The sequence below is a fragment of the Pteronotus mesoamericanus genome, unplaced genomic scaffold, assembly GCF_021234165.1.
Source record: "Pteronotus mesoamericanus isolate MK-2021 breed Mesoamerican mustached bat unplaced genomic scaffold, CSHL_Meso_final scaffold_31, whole genome shotgun sequence".
Classification (NCBI taxonomy): Eukaryota; Metazoa; Chordata; class Mammalia; order Chiroptera; family Mormoopidae; genus Pteronotus; species Pteronotus mesoamericanus.
The window spans coordinates 15921522-15943868 of NW_026555312.1; the positions used below are offsets into that span (position 1 = coordinate 15921522).

General features: G+C 43.3%; 1 protein-coding gene across 2 annotated transcripts; it reads right to left on the reverse strand.

Annotated features, from left to right (window-relative positions):
• Window positions 1-2378: 2378 nt before the first annotated feature.
• On the reverse strand, window positions 2379-20873 carry CD83 (CD83 molecule). Of its 2 annotated transcripts, none has more exons than XM_054591879.1 (5): window positions 20703-20873; window positions 20502-20617; window positions 7426-7645; window positions 4789-4895; window positions 2379-3495 (listed from the first exon to the last, which is right to left on the reverse strand). In XM_054591879.1, the coding sequence occupies exons 1-5, from the start codon at window positions 20737-20739 to the stop codon at window positions 3373-3375; spliced, it is 603 nt and encodes a 200-aa protein (XP_054447854.1). In that variant the 5' UTR covers window positions 20740-20873; the 3' UTR covers window positions 2379-3372. The 2 variants fall into 2 exon arrangements, with proteins under 2 accessions (XP_054447854.1, XP_054447853.1); XM_054591878.1 differs by having other exon boundaries at window positions 2379-3498.
• Between the last annotated feature and the right edge of the window lie 1474 nt (window positions 20874-22347).

Sequence of the window (22347 nt, forward strand, 5' to 3'; positions counted from 1 at the left end):
TTTCTGCCTCAGAGACTGGGCCTCTGCCATTCCCACCACCCTTTCCCATTACTACTATTCAAAACCCTGCTTATCTTTCAAGTCCAAGTTCAAATGGATCCAGTTCTTTAAAGCCTTCTAAGTGCTCCCACATGAATTTGGACCCTCCCACAGTCATTTCATGTGGGCATGCGTGCACACATGCTCACGCTTATACCATTCTTTGTATACTTCCCTAATGTTAAGTGAAACAAGTAGTTGGACATGTCTCTGGGTTCCTTTGTCCTTCCACTAGATTTTAAGCTCCTTGAAAGGAATGATTGTGTCTTTTTTTTTTTTTTTTTTTTTGAGTGCTACATAAAATGCCTACAACAGTATTCCCTTCAGAGGGTATGCTCAGCAAATACACTTATGATTAACTTCACCCACTCAACACACATGCTACAAAAAGGCAGGAGGTAGGACTTTATCACACAATTTAAAGGTGAAATTAGAAATAAACATATCTAGTCTCAAGAAGACAATAAGTAGTAATAATAGACTCTGACCAAAAAACTGATTGATTCTATCTTACCAATGAATTAAATAAAATCTGGCTCTGCAAATGAACAGTTGCAAAATAATGGGAAACAATTGTTGTTGAAGCAAACAGCTTCCATCCTAAGATTTTTTTAGGCCTTTGTCTATTTTCACATGGGAAAAATGGAGTATTAAACAATAGCCAGGTAATGCCTCCAAATGATGTTGCCAATGAGAGAAGAGCTGGGGAATCAGACAGAATTATTCTGAGATCCCCAACTCCACTATGCCCAGGTTCACACACGAGACTCATGTGCTTTCTCTGTGTCCACAGGCTGCTGTCACATCTCTTCTGCGAACCCAGCAAACAAAAACAATCAGGCTCTGTTGGGTTCTGTTGAGTATAGCTCTGTGTTTTCTGTGATGAACCCGGTTAAGAATTATTATGAAAACAAAACCCACAGGCCTTCTTTTGGAAGAATGTGGAGTGTATATTCATGTATTTGTGTCTTGCAAGATCACAAGGTTAAATTATTGTAACTGTAGTTCTAAGAAGATTTTCTCTGGCAGTGGGGACAAAAAATAAATATGGTTTATGATCATCTACTTTCTTAAGAAATACCTTCATCAAGGTATTGATAGGCCTTAATGGAAGCAGTGGGAAACATTGACTCTCCTTGATAAATTCTGCCCTCCTTGCATCTCTCTCTCTCGTACCAAGTATTAGGTATAAAATGTTGAGGCTATCCAATCTCAAATTTTCATCAAGTTTTAAGACTTAAGCCTAAGTCAGCCCGAACTGATAAAGGGCTTCCTCTTCCCTAGTTATTCAGGTACTCTAATTCTAATGGCTGTGAAGCCATTTAGATTAATTCTCTGAAAGCAATGTGACTCCCTAGCAAGTCTTCCAGCAGTTTAAATGACTAGATTCCACTGAAAGGGAATCTGTAACTTTTACAAACATTTTATGGGCATTCATCTTTATAAAGAGCCATTTTCCCAAAGTGGACTCACCTATGATGCTTTTATAACTATTACAATCACTCACACTAGTTGTTCTGACCATTTAAGGGGTAATGGACCTATTTGAGACTTTTGATGAAACCCCATGAATCCCAGGTACAGAACTCGAGACTTTACACACCCTTCTGAAGCTTCTCTCCATCACTCCTACCTGTGGTCATGCATGTGGTCAAGTTGATCATGTACTACCTGGTGGCAATGCAATGCTAGGATGGATTTGGGGCACCTTTGGGAAGGAGGGGGTGCCATGTATTAGCAGTCTACCTGTCATAAATGTCTACCCTCTCTGAAGAAGAATTCAGCCTACCTTTCATTCCTAGAAGACTACCTGTGGTTTGGGTTCTCAAACCAGTTTATAGAATTCCTAGCACTCATCCCAAAGTCTTAGGAGTTGTTTTAAATATAAAAAAGAAAAATGTTCCCTATTCACATGGATATATTTAATAACATGAAAGCTGAGACAAAGAGGCAAAAACCCTAAATCAACTTGGCATCCCTTTTGCTCTCTAATAGTGTGTGGGCAATGCACACACTACTAAAGGTATACAGTCTCTTTGGAAAACAAGTAGGGAAAGAGCCAAATTTGATAAGAAAACACAACTTCCAAAATATCGATGTAACTTAAGGGAACTGCCTTCTCCCCAAGTTCCAGTGGCTCGTGGAGTGCTTTTGGCTGGTGCTTCAAAAACAGGCCACTGGACCGACCCCTCAGGTCCCCAAGGGGAAGTCCCCTTTGTAAATTTTTTTGTTTGGAACAATGAAAAACATAAAAAGTGAAAGTCATTCTCCCCTGCCCAGAACAGTACTGCAACAATAAGGATACTGACTCAATGACACTTCAAATTGGTATAGTGCTTTATACTTTTTCAGAGCATCTTCAAACACATCATTTCAATCAACTCATACAACAACCTTTTCACTCACAACTGAGGCAGTAGAAACCATAGGATCTTTCCCATGATCATACAGGTAGTGGAACAACTGGGGCTAGAACCCAACTGCATGACAGGTCCAGTATTTCCCCAGGTCACAAAACAGATCTCTGTCCCATTGTGACTCTTCCTGGTGTCTTCTCACTCTCCACAGTCAAGTTTCTCATCAGTTAGCAATGATATCTAACTGTAGATATGGTTTTCAAAGGAGAAAAAACATAAGTCCTTCTTTGACAAACATATATAGAGATATAAAAATAAAAGTGGCATTCTTCTTTATTACTTCTTTATAGATGCCTTTCCCACATGAAAAGGCCCTGTTGAGGAACAGGTCACTGGCCTGTTATTTCTATGTACACATAATACTCCTTAGTATTAGCAGAGCCTTCACAGCGGGAAATTATTTGCTAAATCTTTCCCACTGTCTCACAGCGTGGCCTGTCCATTTCTCCCAGACATAAAACATCTGGGCTAGTCCAAGAAAACACAGCAAATTCAAAGAGATGTTTCCCAGATGTTCAGCTGTCCTGAGGAGTCTGTCACAGGGCCAGCTCTGGAGATTCCTACTTCCCAAGACCCTTTTCCAACTGCATCTTGCCATAGCTTTTATATGACCGAAAAAAATATCAAAGACGTTGATCAGACAGCTGAATAAAATGCTGAGCAGGTAGCTATGAAGGAACAGCACTGGAGAGCACCTTGCAGGGTGACCCCACGCTATGTGGTCATGTAATGGTTTTCAAAATCTTGGTTACAAATAGTACAGTGGAATCCCCTTTCAGGTGTTTCGGTCAGGTGAAGGACTTCACAGGAAGAAAGTCATCTTCAGTGTGGGGTGCATCCTTCTTGTGCCCTTTGTGACACAGAGGTACACCACCGAGCCTTGGACTTTAGGAAGAACAACCTGCAGAAATCCTGCTCACACCAGTTCTGTCTTGTGAAGAGTTACAAGCTCCGTATGCTTGTTTGAGAAGGTAACTGGGAGAAAAGCTCGCTCCATGCCAGGTTTAGAAAACTCTGGGAAAATAGTCTGTCGTGCAAACTTCTGAAAAATAAAAGAGATAAATGAGAAGTGAACAACTGGAAAAATGCATCAGTTGTCACCTCGATTGAAACTCCATTCTGGGAGCCCTCAGTCTAAAGGCTACCTCACTCACTCTGCAGCGAATTCGGACTGCTTCACTGCTATCTGTCAACTCTGACAAGGACATGCACCGATTACAGACTAGGGTCATTTCAAGACCCTGCTGCTAATCATCTGTATGGAAAAATCAGTGCCCAAAGAAATAGGCATTTGCAGCAAAAAACTAAAGTCATTCACTTCTTAAATTTACTGCCCAGTAATTCTAATTATCTTATGTGCAAATAACTCTAAAGACCCAATTACAAGCTCCCTGAGAGCAGGAACTATGTCCTACACTTCTTTACACCCCCTACAGTGCCTAGTTTAATGCCTTGTACACAGTAGATGCTCACTGGAGTCTTTTAATTGACTAACAGCTAAAATAGCAACCAGAGAGATGAGTACATGGCCAGGGAGGCAAGTAAGTAAATAAACCTACTCAGTGACCAAAAAGAAAAAAAAAGGAAGCCCTGGCACAGCTCTTAGGTGAGATCTGTCCCAGTCCGTAAGTAGCCAGCCCTTCTTGATGACACATGGGAAAGATCACTCCCTAGTGGGTCAGGCCCAGAGCTGACCCTGTGCCCCAACAACTTCGGCCAACACAGGTGAGCAGCTAGGCAGAAAGAGGCTCAGGGTCTTGAAGCTGGAGGCCGCTGCCAAGAGCGCAAAGGCATGTCAACGATGCCTATGCACTGGCCAGGCCCCCTCTACCACAGGACTCTCGCTGTGTACCCCACTGCTCTGGCTTCTCAAGGTTAATCCTCAAGAAGTGAGTAGAAGTAACAAAACACAAGGAGAGAACCCCAAAGAGGAAAGAGTTCAAGGGCAGGTGAAGAACACTGATCTTTCACTGCTGTTCACTTGCCCACAAGAACACTACTTCTGCCCCAGATGGTAGATGGTCAGTGTTACACTTTATGCCCCTGTAATGACAAGGCCCTCTGGTGCTGCAGTAGGACCCTTTGGCATTTCTCAAACTTCCTGCATGTATCTTACTTTGTGTGTCACCTCAGTGCTCTGCGCAGAGCGACATGACAAAACACGAGCTGGGTGCTTGCTGTAAAGATTCTCACAGTCCGGGGACTTCAATAAGCCCAGGGCAGAGAGACTCTCTCTCCCTGTTGTTAAATGATTCACACTATCTACAAAACATTCGAATTGGTTCCCCATGTGATCTTTTAATAAAAACAGGTCTTTTAAGAAGATACTTACACAAGTGAAAACGAAGAGTGTTAAGTAAAAAACCACCAAAGCCAACAGCAGTACAATCTCAGCTCTGTATTTCTTAAAAGTATCTTCTTTGTGCTCCTTACGGCATCCTTAAAAAAAAATAAGTGAAATATGAAGCCATTTCACAGGACTTTTCTTTTCTACCAGAATAAAAAGCAAAGGTTCTTTGTTCACGCTTTCTAAGTCCTTCCTTCTATCCCTGCCCTCACATCTGTGCTGTCGGAAGAACAGCAGCCACAACAGCAGTGACGGGGTGGCAGCAGCCAGCGCTCACTTTCACTCTGAATCCAGCTGTGTGACGTACAGCATCTCACTGGACCTTCGGAGGAGCTCTGGGTGTCCCCATTTTACAGATGAAGGAGCCGAGGCTCAGAGAGGCTGAGGGACTACAGCAGGTGGCAGGGCCAGGAGTCTGGTCCAGGCTTACCCTGCTGCCCAGCTGCCTCCATTTCCAATGCGTGGCGTTTCCTGGCTTTTAGTCTGCCTTTATAGCAGATAAACCACCATTTGTCGATCCGAACATAATCTTACTTCACTGGTGTTGTGTAGAATGCTAGGTGTCCTGGCACTGGGAGGAGAGCAGGACTGTGCAATGAGGCTGGTGAGCCGCCCCACTCTCGCTCTTGTAAAATCATTAAAGCTCTTCCACCAAGGCTGATAGCAAGGGTGGCCTACAGAACAGCCTCCCAAGGGGGTTGTTACAGGCTGTGGTTGCAGCCCTCTGGGAGGGCGAGTGAGGCGCTCAGCCCAGGAGGGGACATGGCGGAGACAGCCTCTCCCCACTCAGGCATGATATCTAATGTGCTATTTGGGGAAGCAAGATTGTCTACAGAGTCTGCCTAAAGGCTAGGCAGGAGCAGGTGGAGTGCAGATGACTGGGGGGTTCTTCCCAGGGACCATGGATGAGCCTCAAGAGAGGTATCAACCCCTAAAACTGGATTTAAAATTTAGTGCAATAGTGTAGGGATGGATACTCACAGGAATCTGAGACTTCAAGGTTGAGAGCCATTGTCCTAATGGTTCCTAACATTTATTGAGCGCTGAGTCTACCCCGGGCACTGTCCTGTGCATTTTGGTGCAATGCCTCATTTAACCTTCATAACAAGCCTATGCTGTAGAACTTATCATCCCCATTTTAGAGATGAGAGAACTAAGGCTTAGAATCAAAGAGATTAGCCCGAGATCACATGCTAAAGAACAACACAGCTAATATCTGAACCAGGCCTAAATGAGTCTAGAGTCTGACCACTGAACCGGCAACCTGCAGGCCTTTGCAGAGGAGAGGAAAGAAAATCAGCTTTCTCTTTCATTTCATCTCTGCTCTTCCTGCCAAGTCACTCTCATGTCTATTCGTGTGAATAACATTCATGGAAGCCTACTGTGCACCAGGATATAGCAGAAGACAAAGCAGAGAAGGTAGCATGTCAGGTGTAGTTAAGTTCTACTGAGACAAAGCAGAGTAAAGGGGTAGAGACTGAGAAGGGTTATCAGGGGTGTGTATGTGCGCATGTGCCTGTGTGTGATACAGTGAACCAAATCCAACCGCTGACCAACAGTGATTGTGTCCTTGAAGTATCAGAATATTATCTTAAGGTCAGATTCCTTTCAAATACCCAATAGGAAAAATAGCTATTCTAAAAACTCAGAGGCCCCTGCTGGTGTGGCTCAGTTGTTTGGGCATTGTCCTACTGTCCTGCAAATTGAAAGGTTACCCATCCGATTGTTGGAGGGGCACATGCCTAGGCTGTGGGTTCGGTCCCAGGTTGCAACATGTACAAAAGGCAACCAATCAATATTTCTCTTTCTCCCTTCCTCCCCTGCTCTCTTAAAAAAAAAAAGGAAAAGGAAAAGGAAAAGGAAAGGAAAGGAAAGGAAAGGAAAGGAAAGGAAAGGAAAGGAAAGGAAAAGAAAAGAAAAGAAAGGAAGAAAAAATGTAAAAATCTGGGACTCTATGATAACAACATGTTTGTCATTTCAAGCCTCAGCCATTAGCAAGCACTGGGCAAAAGTCAAATGCAAGGCATATTTTAAGCTATATAAAGAAGTTATGAAAAAAATCCAAGGAGATAATCCTTGTCTTGACAACTGATTCTTGGAGCAAAAATGGTCTTTTGTCACTGAAACATTATTTCTTTGCTGTACTCTTTCTCTCTGGCCTGAGCTGAGGTATTGGGAAAGTCCAGCACCATCAAGTGGGAGGGAAGTGCTGTTCTCAAGTTAAAAGGGTGGAAACATGAAGCAACTACCTGAGGCCAGGTTACAAGGAATAGATTATTATACTTATCTGGTGTTGGGGACCACACAATTTCTCCACCTTCTAAAAATTAGACTTAGATACTTCCTATTTGCTTCAAAGGACGCTTACAGGACTAAACAACAGCTAGATGAGTTGTTTGACTACATTTGCCATCTACCCCAGTCAGGCTGGGTAGATCTGTCCTTTTTTAAAGGAAAAACAAAAAAAAAGTCATGACATTCTTACAGTAGAATTTAGCTGTTAGACACAGATGTGATCCAAAGCTTCCAACTTAGGCTCCAACTGAGAGGGTCCATTGTAAGATGTACAGAAAGTCCACACACATTTTGCAAGAAGAAAACAAAGGCAACAGATCACCTCACCTGTCACTTTCAAGATCACTGTGCCACTTTCGTTTCTCTGCCCTTCTGGCCCCTGCAGAGTGCATCTGTACGTCCCCGAGCTGCAGCTGGTGGTGTTTCGGATCTTCAGGGAATACAGCCCTTGGCTGGGGGCCTCAGGAGGGGCCTTCTGCTCCGTCTGGTTATAGCTCTGCAGATCTTCCCGGGGCACCTCTACCCTCTCTTCCCCGCCCTCAGTAAGCTGTTAAAAAAAAAAAAAAATCCTATTGGATCATGCTCTGCTAACAGGCCTGCAAGCACTGAGCCACCACGTGAAGATGCCACCTCTTATTTTCATAAAATCCATCCCCAACAGTTTTTTTAAAACAAGATACTATGTGGATATGTGACCTTTCGGGGAGGAGAGAGAATCTCGGGCAATTCTTTAAGGCTCTATCTGTTTTGGAATTAGGTCAGGACTGCATTTGATGATCCTTCCTTTCCCATCTCCCACCCTACATAAAAGAGAGAGTGTTGCCGCTGACGCTAATGATGTTAGCGGTGATGATCTGATGAAGTGGGTGAATCACTCTGAATCATATGTCGTTGCTGGTTGTACTGTATTAAATGTTCTCTTGTTTTCTTCAGATACCAACTCACCCATTGACTGATTCTTATTTTTGTATCCCAGCCTTTTATTTGGAAACATTCCAAAATCTGTTAAGATTATTGCCAGACAACTCAACGAAAAGCAGAAATGCAGATGGGTAGTGCCTCCCATGAGTAGACACCTTGTTCTCCAAAGGCTGCATAACTGTGTGGTCATCCGCAGAGGGTACCACACTTAACTCCTCTACTAAAGTAGGAAGATGGGACAGCAGGGATTTCCTGTCAGGTCATTTGGTAGCCACTCCAAGATACACATGAAAGGACAGCTACAGTTTAAATCATTGGGCCCAGGACAGACCAGTCTGATGGGAGTAGATGCCAAATTTAGCCAAACTAATCTGACTGATTTCCTTTCCCTGAATTATCTTTGCGATTAATTACTGGGGTCTTTTCATCATCTTCTACTTCAAAGATTAGGCATCTACTATATTCACATATGTCTTTAATTTGCCTAATTAACTTGCCCACCCATCCTCCAATGAAATGTTGTAAAGCTTCTAAAGTGAATTTAAACAACCAGTAAGGTCAATCACTGTTTTGGTGCTCAGGGGCAGCCCCTGGCCCACAAGCAGCAGCAGGGAGCCTGTGACTCAACGACATTCTTTCTCTGTCCCTAGCATTGTAAGAGCACCAAAGAGACACCTTAGGGTAAGATACGGCAGGAGCAGGCCTCACTGCCTCTGTCTGTGCCCTCACTTGCCAATGCTTCATCTCCTGCTCTGGGGACACCTGCAGCTCCTCTCCTCCTTCTCAAAAAGGGGATCAGGGAAATAAATGACCAAAGGGTCAGGGGAACACCCAGTGAGGCGGCGGAAGCTCGGGAGAGAAAATCACACACACACACACACACACACACACACACACACACACACACACCCTCCACACCCCCACCACCACCACCCCACCTCAGCAGTTGGTTTCTGCTTAATTTATTAAGTTAGGGAACGCTGCAAAGTCACCAGAAAGCTCAGGTTCCAGCTTCCACAGCCTTCCGGTATAGTTAGCATTCCTGTGGAGTGGGCTACAGAGACATCTGGTGGCAGATTTATTGCTCCTGCAAGGAGCCCTACTCCATTCACGCCTAGCAAGTGGCTGCTAAGACTAATGGCTTTTCTCAGGCTGAGTCTATGAACATAAATCCCATTTCTTGACAGTTCTTCTTGTGCTGGAAGGTTCCTTCCTAAATAATCAAGGATCTATAGACTGGGGCCTTTAGGTGTTCAAAAATAAAGGCAAAAAGAAGGAGGCGCAGCCAAGGAACCTTAGAGAAAATTAAGGCATCCAACAGATTCTAGAACACATACAATATAGCTCAATTTTTCACTTTTCAAGACTAATTAAACCACAAGCTAAAGCCTCATTGTGTGCTCGCACCTGTCCCCGCCTTGCTGCCTGCAGAGGAGCTTCCTCCTACCACAGCGTTAGATGGGCCAGGTGCCCAGGACCATCCAGGGCCACCTGTTCCGAGACTCCCCACTCCCCACTTCTAGTTTGAACTAATCAACTCAGCCCAGTCTCTGCAATCTCCATGGTGACGTCTTTTCAAACTTAACCTCCAAAAGCGCTCAACTCAGATTTCTTTCTAACAGACTTCACTGGAACTCTGTTTTGCTAGATATCTCTGCATCTGAAGAGATGGAAACTTGCTGCAACAATCATTTGGAGAAGACCCGCCTCTGGTTTTCTCCTGGGGGCCTCCTCTCCCATCCAGTGACTCCCTCCCTCAGTTCAGAAAGACCCATCTGAAAGTGAAGATTAAACCTTCCAACTCTTCTGGAGCTGGTGGAAACATCAACTACTGTGGTTATTTACATAAAGAGAGCACCATTATCACACTGGCGGCTGGCAGCCTCCCAAGTAAATATGACCAACTGATAGGAACTGGCTGGAAGTGGCCTTCTGCCTACATGCAAAAGAGAATTCCTTTTGAACCTCAGCAGTAACAACAAAAAATTTTATTTGAGGTCAGATTTCCATGGGCCTCTAGCAAAACCTCCAGCAGGCCCCTAGTCATTTTCAAATAGCAAAACAAAGGTGGGATGGGGTCATGAGAAGGACAGTAAGAAGTCGGGGAAAGGCAGAACCGGGAACCCCAAGGCAACCTGTAGAGTCTTGGCGTCCTGAGCCACCCTAGCCATCAGGGGGATCACGGCAAAGTATCTCACCTGTCACAGGGCCATTTTCCAAAGGCCCCTCCCTGGGTCTTCCTGAAGGACCCAGAGAACAAAGAAAACTACAGGCTTCCCTGGGAACTCTGGCCACAGTAACAAACAAGTCTCTTTGCCTGATAACTCACTCCAGCAAGAGGAACCTGTGAATCCACACAATGTGCCGGAAAAATTTCATAACCCTCCTCTGGCTTCAAGCTGTGAAGACAGACAATGCCTATTGCCCTTCTCTACGTTATGTTAAGATATACCTCTGTGGCTGAAAAAGGGGTCACATACTAAACCTCACAAGCTCAAGCGAGGCCTGCGTAGTGGCCTTAGGAACTCCAGAGACTGAAAGTAATCACATAGGATGGCCTGAACATAAAAATTCCTACCGAAAAGTGGGTCATAGTGGCAGTCACGACCTAGGCCTGTTAGCTTCCTTGACAAAGGTCAGTGTTTACCTTAAGTGAGCCAGTCTGTTGTCTTTTTGTATCTAAAATAACATACCTTTGAAATGTCAAAGAGATCTTTTTCAGACCCTCAGGGCACAACCTCCACCAGAGCCAGAAAGCACAGAACCCCTCATTGTCATCTTGATTCCTGAATACCATCTCCCTGTGCTGTGAATGTTCATTGTCAACTATCCGACAGCCACCAATGTAAAAGAAATATGTTTCTCCATATTATCTTCTTATCCGGTCCCAGAGATTCCCCTGCTTTGCTTTCACCAGCCTCCCTATTCTACCATCAATGGATTTCACGTAACCTCCCATACGTCTCCTTCGATTCTAATGAACAAAGTAAGCTGCAAAGCTGCCATTCTCTGGAGCATTTTCTCAATCTGCTCAGAATTTCCTTCCCAGCAATTGTCATCAGTTTGGCTCATATCAACTCATAAAAATTCTCTACAGGTTTGGACATTTCTTGCGTCAACACCTTCTCATGTGACGCTACCTGGGGAATCTGGGATTTTCCTACAGCCACAAAAATAGTTGTAGTTTTTATGTTAATGTTGCATGCTGAAAATGGGAGTGGGTACTAGCAGTACCAAGAGACTGTATGTAAAAGTTCACCGTGGCGGCGGCAACACCTAAGAACCAAAGGAAAATTTCAGTGGGAAGATGATGGAGTAACAGAAAACGGGCCATCCTCAACTTTGCTTTGTTTTATGAGCTCTTATAAACATTTGAGCTGGCTCAAAATTAACTGGCAAGAGCAGCTCTTTAAACATTCAAAATCTAAAAGTGTTTCACTGCCTCTCTGCAAAAGCATTATAGGAAATGGTAATTTATAACAAAGGAACCCCTGGATTCATTCACAGCCAAGTATAATTGACACGAATGATTTAACGTGTGCTTTACAACACTAATATTGTAGTGCGCTAAAACCACAACATGATTTGGGTAACTTAATTCCTCAAAACACTCATCCCAATTATGACTTAAAAATCCATACTCCCTGCATTAACTCTTATGCTGACCATTCTACTTTTTTGATTGAACTGGAAAAGGGTACAATACAGGACACCTCATTTTCAGAAAATATATAGACTTCTGACTTGTCTCAAGGCCACCAGTTTGACTAAGTAATTTAAATACTATATTCTTTCTCTAAAACCGCAGCTTGACCTTAAGGAAACCACAAGGCCAAAATTAAAATAAACTCTCTTTAATTTGCTGAATACTAAATCGATCAAATGCAAGTACTAATTTTAAGGGCACATGAATTAAGTTGTTTTTTTTCAATGATGGCCAAATTTGAACTAGACTAAATTAAATAAATAGTTAAATGTGGCTGAAAAATTTTTACCAATATTTTAGTGAAAAACTCTATTGTATAACGTGTTTTTTTTTTAGATTACATCATTTTATCCAACTATGTGCTAATCTCCTGGATTACTATATTTGAATATAAGAAGGCTATGTTTCCATTTCTGTGACAAAAAAAGAATTTTGATCACAAACCTGAAATCTAAATTAATTATAAGTGAGATCTGTTAAGAATGTGATAGGAAACTAACTACTAGAGAAGGAGATACTTTTTTATTGAGGGGCAATATGTGTATATGTATATATGCATGTAAATACTTAATTCAATGATTTGATTAAACATGTTTAAAGGTATGGATTTGAAGTATTTAACGGTGGTGTTAAATTAATCTGATATATTCCAATCACATTGAACAGCTGTTTTTTAATTGCATTTCTCATGCACTAACATTCACATACCTTGGTTTCTGACTCAATTAAAGTGTCAATATAATCACCATCCATCATAAAAACAGCTCTTTATAATGTGCAAAATAGTTTGGCTTGGAGGTTGATGTCCTAATGAGGGTAGAATGTATGCACATTAACATCGTTTTTTTCTAAGTGTAGTTTTATTGGAAAAATGATTTTCCACTTTGAAATTTACTGGATCTAACAGACAGGGTTGAATTTATGGCTGTTAACAGAGTCATGAATACAGCAGGGGCAACACAATTAAGAACACGGACGTTGGACCTGGAACCAAACTCCAGCCCCACCCCAGCGGGTTTCACTCTCAGCCAACTGACTGAACAGCTCTCGGGCCTCCTCTGCTCCGCAGAGATGGGGGGGAATTACATCTCACAAAGTAGGTGTGAAGATACCTGTGATGATGGAGGTGGACACGTAGCACAGTGTCGGTCATACAGAAAGCCCTAAAAATGTTACTACTCTCTTCTCTTTTCATAGCCAAAGTTTCACTCAGCAGTCTAACTATGTCCCTGCACATAGGAAATATTCGAAAGGTATTTGCTGAATGAATGAGTGAAGTTTAAATACAGTGAGAAAGTTATTGATACAAGGGCACTGGCCTTGGAATCAAAAGGCCTGACGTCAAGCCCCAGCTTCTCAAGTCAACTTTGGTAAATCCCTCACCTCTGAGTCTTACTTCCTCAGCTGAAACTACCTGACCTTCCTCACGGGGTTATTTTAAGAATCAAATCAGAAAACACATCAAAGTGCTTTATAATTGATAATGTTGGTAATAGGAACTATCTCTGATAGCTTTCCACTCCATCCACTTCATTCAGTCACTCCTTATTGTTGATCCTTCCAGTCTCCTCTCTGGCAAAGCCTCCTAAAAGCCCCAATCTCTGCTCCAGGGAGAAATTATTTTTCTACCTACAATGTCTCTAAAATATGCACAACACTCTGAATTTTCTTAAGCACCATCACAATGTGTCTAATACCCCTTGAAAGTAATGTCAGATCACTCATTGTTCATACCAATCATCCTTCTTCCATTAGTATCTTGTGGGTCCTGCTGGACCTGGTAGGTGCACCTTTGCAGGCTGAGGTCACGTCCTTCACAGGGCACTACATCTGGTTCTAGAGGAGGTACCCCTCCCTCAAGCCTCACACCTGTGACCACATAAACCAGTTCTGATGGACACATGGCCCAATCAAAGCCACTTAAGTATAATCAAACATTCACTGAGATACTAAAAGAAAGGCAAAATCTTTTGCTTTGCACTTGATCCCGAGAGGATATACAAGCCTGAGGTTATCAGCTACTATCTAACTGCCACATGGAGGCTGATAATAAAACCAATCTAAGGGAAGAAGGAGTTGAGAGACTCAAAGACATGAAGCCCTGAGGATAGTCACAAACCTCTGATTATAGCTGTATTTGTTCCCTAGAGTTGCCATCACCAACTACCACAAACCAAGTGGCTTAAAATACCAGAAACTGATTGTATCAGTTCTGGAGGCCAAATGTCAAAAATCAAGGTGTTGGCTGGGCCCTGCTGTGTCTGAGGGCTCTGGGTGTGAATCTGTTCCAAGCGTCACTCCTCGCTTCTGGCTTGCTAGAAATTCTTGGCATTCCTCAGTTTGTGGACAGATCACTCTGGTCTCTGCCTCCATCTTATGTGGTGTTCTTCCTGCATGTCTGTGTCTCTGTCTCTGTTTTCTCTTCTTTTAAGGACACCAGTCACTGGATCAGGTCCCAGCCGAATCAAGTATGACCTCACCTTAACATGATTACATCTGAAAAAACCCGTTTTCAGTTAAGGTCCCATTCACAATCACCAGGGCTCAGGGCTGAGACATATCTTTTTGTGGGACACAAATTCAATCCACAACACCAGCTATAACTGAAGTATATAAATCATAGTTTGATTTTTAAATTTCTTCCATTTCGATTCTAGAAACCAATATATTCCCTTTTCTTTAAGCTAGTTTTGATCCAATTGTAATCCTCCACAAATAAAAAGTAGGGACACCTTGCACCACCCCATAAATAAATGTGGTACACAGGGGGCTATATCCACATGGCTCCAGCCTCTAAGCCAGTCCTGCTTTATCCCTCTCACTCACACGCCCCCCCACTCCTCAGGGAATGAGACACCAGGGCCTGATTTGATTCAGAAACTCTGCTCTCCAGAACTGACCCAGTGAGTCTGGCTCAAGGTAATAAATATGAATTATTTATGGCAACGAGTATCCTTATTTTCCCAGAAGTTTTCCCAGATGGACCCATAATTCCAGACAACTGCCAGCTCTTCTGGAATCCATCCTCTCTTGCAGATTTGGTACAAGAACAAGAGTAGACTAGTTGATGCTCCAGGAAACCACAAGTGATACTAACAAGCCTTGGGTTCTTATGTCTATACCACCACTATGTGAAACACAGGAATTTTACCCAAGTATCTCCAGTGCAAAAACAGAGATTAAAAATACACTTACAGGTATAAAAGAGCTTTAGGGAAGTATTTTAGTCTAGGTGTGGGTCGTGCTAAGGACGGCTGGTAGAAAATTTGGGGTCACCGCAGGAGTAACCAAGAGGGATCATGGAAACAGTTTTAGATGGGGCAATACTTATTTTTAGGTAAGCAAGTCTCCTCTTAGTCCTTCCCTACCTCAGGCCTTCCCTTACATCATGGAGGCTTTCTTTTCACTTCCTCTTCTTTGTGCAGTGACATAAGCAAGTACAGAACGAAGAAAATCCAGTCCTCATGTGATTCAGGTTCCCCCTTTCTTCATGGAAAACAAGTGCTTGGTTTTTTTCTACTTAACTCTCAGCTGCCTTCTTCCTCTCCGCGCTCTTCCAAACTAAAAGATTTCAGCAACTTTGCTTTGACTCATCAGTATCCAAAATCCTCAGTGAATCCACCATTCTGGCCTGGCACGGATGTCTTCTATTGCCCGCTCTGAGGCAGCCACACTCGGCATTGCCCACTCTTGCACAGAACCACGTGGACAGGACTGGTGACCAAGAGGGAGGTATAATCCATGCACGTGTTCAAGTCTTATCAAGTTAACCTGCTGGAAGTTAAGTTCATCTTTCAGGATGAATCATATTCTGTCCTTCACCACAAGAAACATGACATTTTTCATTATGTCATCCTCTGTCCTTAAAAACTTTAAATGGCTCCTTGCCGTCAAAATGACAAAGTTCAAGGCCTTATAGTCTGGCGTTCAAGGTTCTCTATAGTCCATTCTCAGTCTATTTTCTAACATTATCTCTCAGCCTCTGCTGTATAATCCTCCCCTCTAGATCACTGGTTCCCCAACGTTTCCCCAAAATGCTTGAGGATTCCTATATCCAGGCCTTTGCTCAAGATGGTTCTCTGGCTAAAGTTCCGTGTTGATCTTGGGACGGCCAATGCCAGGCCCAGGACTTGCTACATATTTGGGACTTAGAAATATTTACTAAATAATGAAAGTGTAAATATGACAAACATCTGAAAACCAACTTTGTGTCTTTCATAATCTGACCTAATGTGGAACGCATAAAAGTGATTCAACCAGGTCAAGTAGTATAGGTGCCATGGGGACAGCATAGTATTTCTTAGATGCTAATATACACATTGTTTTCACCTTTCAATGTTTTAGTGCCACTATATTTAGTACAAACGCTTCCTTTTTCTCCTAAAGGCATGTTCTTAAATCTCTCTTAAAACAAGATGGCATTCTAAAATCAAGGAAGTACAGTGAGTGGCATGCACTGGCTCTTTTCGTGGGTCCATCAGGGTCTGTGGCTGTACTGATTACATCTGCCCAAACCATTCCTCAAATTCAGCCCATCCCAAGGCACTCTGCTCTCCTTCGTGCCTACTCGCTTTGTGACTCATTATTATACAAGGTTGGTAGGGACAGAAAATATAACTCCACTGAAGAGAAGATTAGCAATATACACGGAAGACAACTTCATAATGAACAAAGAACAAGAAACATCCGTGTGGTGAAACAGCCTTATGCAAGCCACTCACCTGCCCTCCCACAAATCCTTTAGTCCATAAGACATCCCATGATCTTCCATAGCTAGGGTTCCTCTAAATATTATAAACTTCAAGTTGTATAGATTCCCTGAAACCAGAGTCTTACTTCCCCTTTCTCTCTTCCTCTGGAAATCAACTATAAAGGGCATTTGTCTTGTGACGCATGTATGTCCTCACCCCCGCGTTGTCACCCAAAAATGAACTATATGTCCTCTTTCATTATGCATCACAGGCTGTCAGGGTTCCCGACATGATAAAAGGTGGCACTGCATGTCCCTGACTAATAAGAGCTCATTAGTAGTAGCAGCAAACATCAACCATGCCCAAACACTCCATCCAACGCCATCCTCTCCCTCCAAACCTGTGCAGCTTCATTAAAGAGAGTGTGGACCGATGATACTCAGTATGGAGCAGAGATGTAGCCCTTTTAGGGATGTTCTTAACTCCTGGCAGATACAGGACTGTGCTATGCCCTCTTCTGCTACAGTCTAACCCAGCGTCGCACCCAACGGAAGAAGAGTGTTGGACCAAAGTTTATTCACACATTTTCTCAAAATACCTTCCCAAACAACCACAATCTACTCACAGCTTTCAAAGCTAAATTTAATGGAGGTACTACATGCACTTTTGTATTTCTTCTCACTCACTCACTCTGCCTTAAAAGGTACAATATAGGAAGGGATAGGAGGAGGACCCATTATTAGAGCCTAGAGAGGAAGACACGCAGAGAGGAGGAAAGGAAAGTTGGGTTAACAAGAATTGGGCTATCTCTTCCTCCTGTTGGCTCCACCTTTGACCACCCTCTGCCCTGCATGTCTATATTAAGCCCCCTCTGGCCCCCTCTCACTGTAACTTTGTAGCAGAGGGAATAAAATGGACATTGTTCCTTCCCTACTCACCCTAATGTTACAAACACTAACTGGATGCCACCTGCTTTGAGTCTTTTGGTAAAAGGCACATGATAAGAAACCTGGTTTACACAGGTCCTCTGTTAATCACAAGTGATCAGTGCCAACTGGACAGTGGCAGGATGCTCTCTGGTGCTGGAGGACTGAGTGGTACATGGACTTTTTAACTGTGAGTCATTATAGCCATCACTGCGGTAGGCAGAAGGTCAGCAAGAATGTGATTCGGTGTGGCGGACAGTGGAAACCCAAAGCTCTACGGGACTCTCTGCTGCATGTTCCAGCGGGCAACCCACACCTGTGCAGAGAGGTTTTACAAACCACACTAGTGATGACACAGGAGGCGGCAGGAGCTAGGCTGGCCAGAGTCACCAGGTTTAAAGGCCTCACTTTACAGCTACTTTGATGCTTGACTGAAACATTTAATGAGTGTTGTGGGGGCGGGGGTAAGGCAGGGGAGAATTACAAGACACTTAATCTTCTGTAAAACAAAGTATTTCCATATTTTGCCACTGGCCTTATTTCCAGAACACTCTACCCATTTTTGTTGTACAAGAACAACTGACACAAAAGGATAACTACTAGGTAGGAAAAGACAAATATCTACAGAATATGCTGAGACCTGATGAAAATTTCTTGAAGGAAAAATGCATATCATTTTTGAGGTATCTGATTTAGTTTATTGGTAGAACGTAGATCTCCTATCTACCACTACTCAATCACAGTTTACTTCTAAAAAAAAAACAAAAACAAAAAACTATGGTATGATTTTTCAATGATTCTATTCCATGGACCAACAGAAAAAAAGAGAATGCCAAGAGACTTTTGTTTTGTTTTGCTTCTTTTTTAACACAGTTTTGAGATACCTTCCAGGTAAATCATGCAAGAACCATGTTCAATAAACAAGCACATACATTTCAGAGCTATATCATCGGCTGACATCCAAGGAGAAGCCCAAGGTTAATTGCTATGGTTTACTGTATCATTCCAAGTGATCTTGTGCAAGAAAATTTAACTTGACAACTGTTTGAACTTTATAGTCTGAAATTTCATCTGCTTGTTTCATGAGGAGTTTTTCATTACTCTCCTGGGGATATTAATATTGTTTTCTTCTCTTAATTACTCTATGGAAGGAATATTGATTTCATGATTTCCCTCTTCTTTTAGTTCCTAGGAAGAACTAAAAGAAGTTTAGTTCTTAGTTCATTTAGTTCTTAGGAAGAGAACTAAATGCCTGCCTGGCTAGCCCAGGGACATTTTCACTTTCTTTACCTTAAGTCAGCAATTTTCAACTTTTCCATCTCACGGCACACATAAACTAATTCCTAAAATTCTGTAACACACCAAAAAAATTATTTTTTGCTATCTGACAAAAATAGGTATAATTTTGATTCATTCACAGTGGATGACTATTGTTGTGTTGGCTGTTGTCATTTTTTCCTTTGACAACTTGAGGGAAAAGAGGTCAGTGCCCCTGACTAAATAGATGGGTACTGCATGTTTTAAAAATTCTTGGGGCACATGGGTTGAAAATCGCTACCTTAAATAATTGAGGGAGAAAACAAACATCAACACACACCTTTAAGAACTCAGGCTGTGGGGTCAGACTTCTCCGGTCAGATCCCAGTCCCACCAGTAAGCCAGTGACCTAGCAGTGCAAAGGTTACTTCATCCCCTAAGGCTGTTTCCTCATCTCTTAAGACAGAAACACAAATGGCACTGATCTCTTGGAAGATCTAGTGGAGGACTGAAACAGCTAATATATTTGAATAGTTACCTCAGAGCTGGGCAGATGATGACTACTCAAATAATATTGGTTTTACACTATTTTTGTTGAAATAGTATTATATTCACAATGAGAACAGTTTGGCAATGTGTTCTCTGATCCCACAGAGAATAAGGTGGAAATGAAGTAGCAATAACAAATATAATTTCACACACAACACGGTGCCCCAAGGCCAAGGCAGCAGCACCATTTCCACTGTGCATAGCTCACGGAGTCCCAGCCTGAATTCACTCAGCATCCACCTTCCCAATTATGAGAGCAAACACTGAGTGCCATTCACAATGCACTAAGGCAGTTGTGCAGCACTGTATCCAAGGAACTGATGATCTGCTTAGGAGAGGACACACACACATACAATATAAATGTCCTGTGCTGCCTTATTAAATAGCCAAAGATAACCTGTTCAGGTTCTTACAGCATCTTTTATGCCAGACAGCAGAAAACTCTGCTTTGGCGGAAGGTACAAATGCACAGAGATTTGCTCCAAGGTAAGAAGGCCAATGAGTGAGAGCTGCAGAATAAGGTTGGGATATCATTTTCACTTGGCTTAAACTGGAGGTGCTGTTGTGCAGTAACCTTATTAAAGGAGGGGAGCAAAGGGCCATGACAGCAAACAGTGGCAGTTTGGTTTAGCAATGCCACCAGAACTGCAATCTTAGAATCTGAAAATGTTCCAGTTCAGAGCAAACCTTAAAAAAGAGCCTCAGTACAACTCACAGAAGGGACAATGACGCTTGTTCTTCCACGCGTGGACAGCGCTCATCCACCCTCACAGACGCCCTCCTTGACGGCCCTCCCACGACTGCCAGAGGACCGAGAAGCAAGGGATTAAAGAGGAGGCCAAAGGTATCCCAGAAAGGGGATGACTGACAGATAACTACCACCTATGAAATAAACTGAAATCCGTCTCAGTCCTTCTTTTCAAATTGTCCACCCTCCACCCCTAAAATGATGGTTATCACAATCACAAAACATCATTAATCAGAAATCTTCCTGTCCAATGTCCAAGTCTGCCCTAGCTGTTTTCCCCTGGCCCACCGGACCAACCACAGGGGGCCTTTCAGAATTAACTCAACCAGGTATCTGCCCTCCCAAAATGTCTTACGTGGGTCATTCATCTCGGGTCTCTTTTAGAGACAGGAAAGGACTGAGGTCCTGGGGAACAAAATCGAAGTCTGCCGCGTTCCTGTTTGTGTGTAGTTTTGAGACGAGGATCAGGAAGCTCATTGAAGACTGGAGATAGCTGTGGGAGACGCCCCCAGCCTCAGCCACAGATTGACTGCCGTAGGGAGGCTGTTCCCGCTGCACCCCCGTGGAGGCGACCTAACCCCAGCCGCGGGCCCCTCGGAGCTTACCTTAGTCCAGGAGACCATGTAAGGGATCTGCGGGTTCCATGGGGCGGTGCAAGGCAAGTCCACGTTCTCGGAACAAGCCACCTTCACTTCCCGCGCTGCTGCCGCTAGGCTGCAGGCTGCAAGAGGGAGAGAGCAGCGTGAACAAGGAGGAAAGGGGGTGTCGTCGGGAGGCAGGGGGCGACAGGCAGTCTGGGGACCTACCGCAGCCCAGAACTAGGAGCTGGAAGCCGTGCGACATGGCTGTGGGCTTGCCGATCTGTGGCGCCCAGGCGTCAGGCCGACCTCTTTTACCAGCGCTCACAGGGACTTCCCCCAGCACCGACTCAGGGGAATCCCCAGTGCACGGCGGAAGCAGGAGGCGCGCCCTTCCCCTGCCAGCAGCCACCGGGGCGCCCCCGTGCCTGCCCCGTTCCCGCCCCCGCACGCCCCCACGCTAGCGTCACTCCTCCAGCGGCTGGGCAGCAGCTAGAGCAAACTCCGCGTAACGCCCCTGCGCTTGGGGCTTTGCAAATCACCCTGCGTTGCAAATCTCGCAGTAGTGGATGACACCTTCCCGCTGACACGCATAACAGAGCCAGGAGTGAGGCCAGCCTAGGTTGTTTTGTCTTTTTTAGGGAGGTGAAACCAGATTCAGAGAGGTGAAGAGGTTTCTCCAGTCGCCCCGCCTGTCCGTAGTGACGTCACTGATCAACCCAGATTCTCAGTCTCTCCGTATTCTGTGATATTCAAAAACTCACTAGAATTTCCAAGGAACGAGGCAAGTCTATAGTTCTTGGCTTCCTACCTTCTGGTGTGGTTATCAGTCAGTATCGTTCAGCCTGTTTAAATTCTATTTCAACAAAGGAGCCTATTTCCTATTAAAATAAGAATTACACACAGAATTTTGGGGAAAGACAGGAAAAAAAAAACCTAGAAGAAAATAGAAATCACGGATAATCTATCCCGAAGTAACAAATGGTAACATTTGGTGTCTTTACCTCAATGAATAAAAGAGCTATTTTTAATAGTGTGTTCTAAAAACTATTTAGTAACCTACTTGATATTAGCTTAATATTTTGCAAGTGTTTTTACATCATTAAACAGTTTCAACAGCATCACTTTGGTGGCTGCAAAACCTTCCATCCTACAGTTGTGCTCTAAGTTAGGGTTGATTAGTATTAGACACTATTAACCTAGCATTACCAGTCTAGGTAGTGTTAAATTGTTTCTTTAATTATTAATATTACCAACAATCCTGTGGTTACTAAGATGAATTTTCATGCAGATAAACCTTTGCTCAAATAGGGGTTATCATTTTCTCAGAATAAGTACCTAGAGGAAATTGTGCTAGGCCAAAAGGGATTTTACAATTTTGTTAAATAACGCCAAAATTACCTCCACTGAGGCATGCTCCAGCTATACTCCCTCCTGCAATGTATGAGAGTGTCTTGTTTCCCAGCTCTCCTGTCGATATGATTATTAAGCAAAACTTCCACCTTTGTCCATTCAAGCAGTTAAAAAGAATGATACCACAGTCAAATTATCACTTAGCCTTGAAAGTAGTTATACCAATTGACAGTCACACCAGCTATGTGTAAGTGCCTTTTTTCCATAGCCACCACAAGGCTAATTTTTTTAGGCATACAAAAAAAGTATAGGAAATAAAAGAATCACCCAGCGATTCCATTACTGGGATTATACCCTAAGAATCCCAAAACACCAATTCAAAAGACCCTATGCACCCCAATGTTCATAGCAGCACAATTGACAATAGCCAAATGCTGGAAGCAACCTAAATGCCCATCAGTAAATGAGTGGATCAAAGCACTATGGCACATTTACACAATGGAAGACTACACAGCAGAAA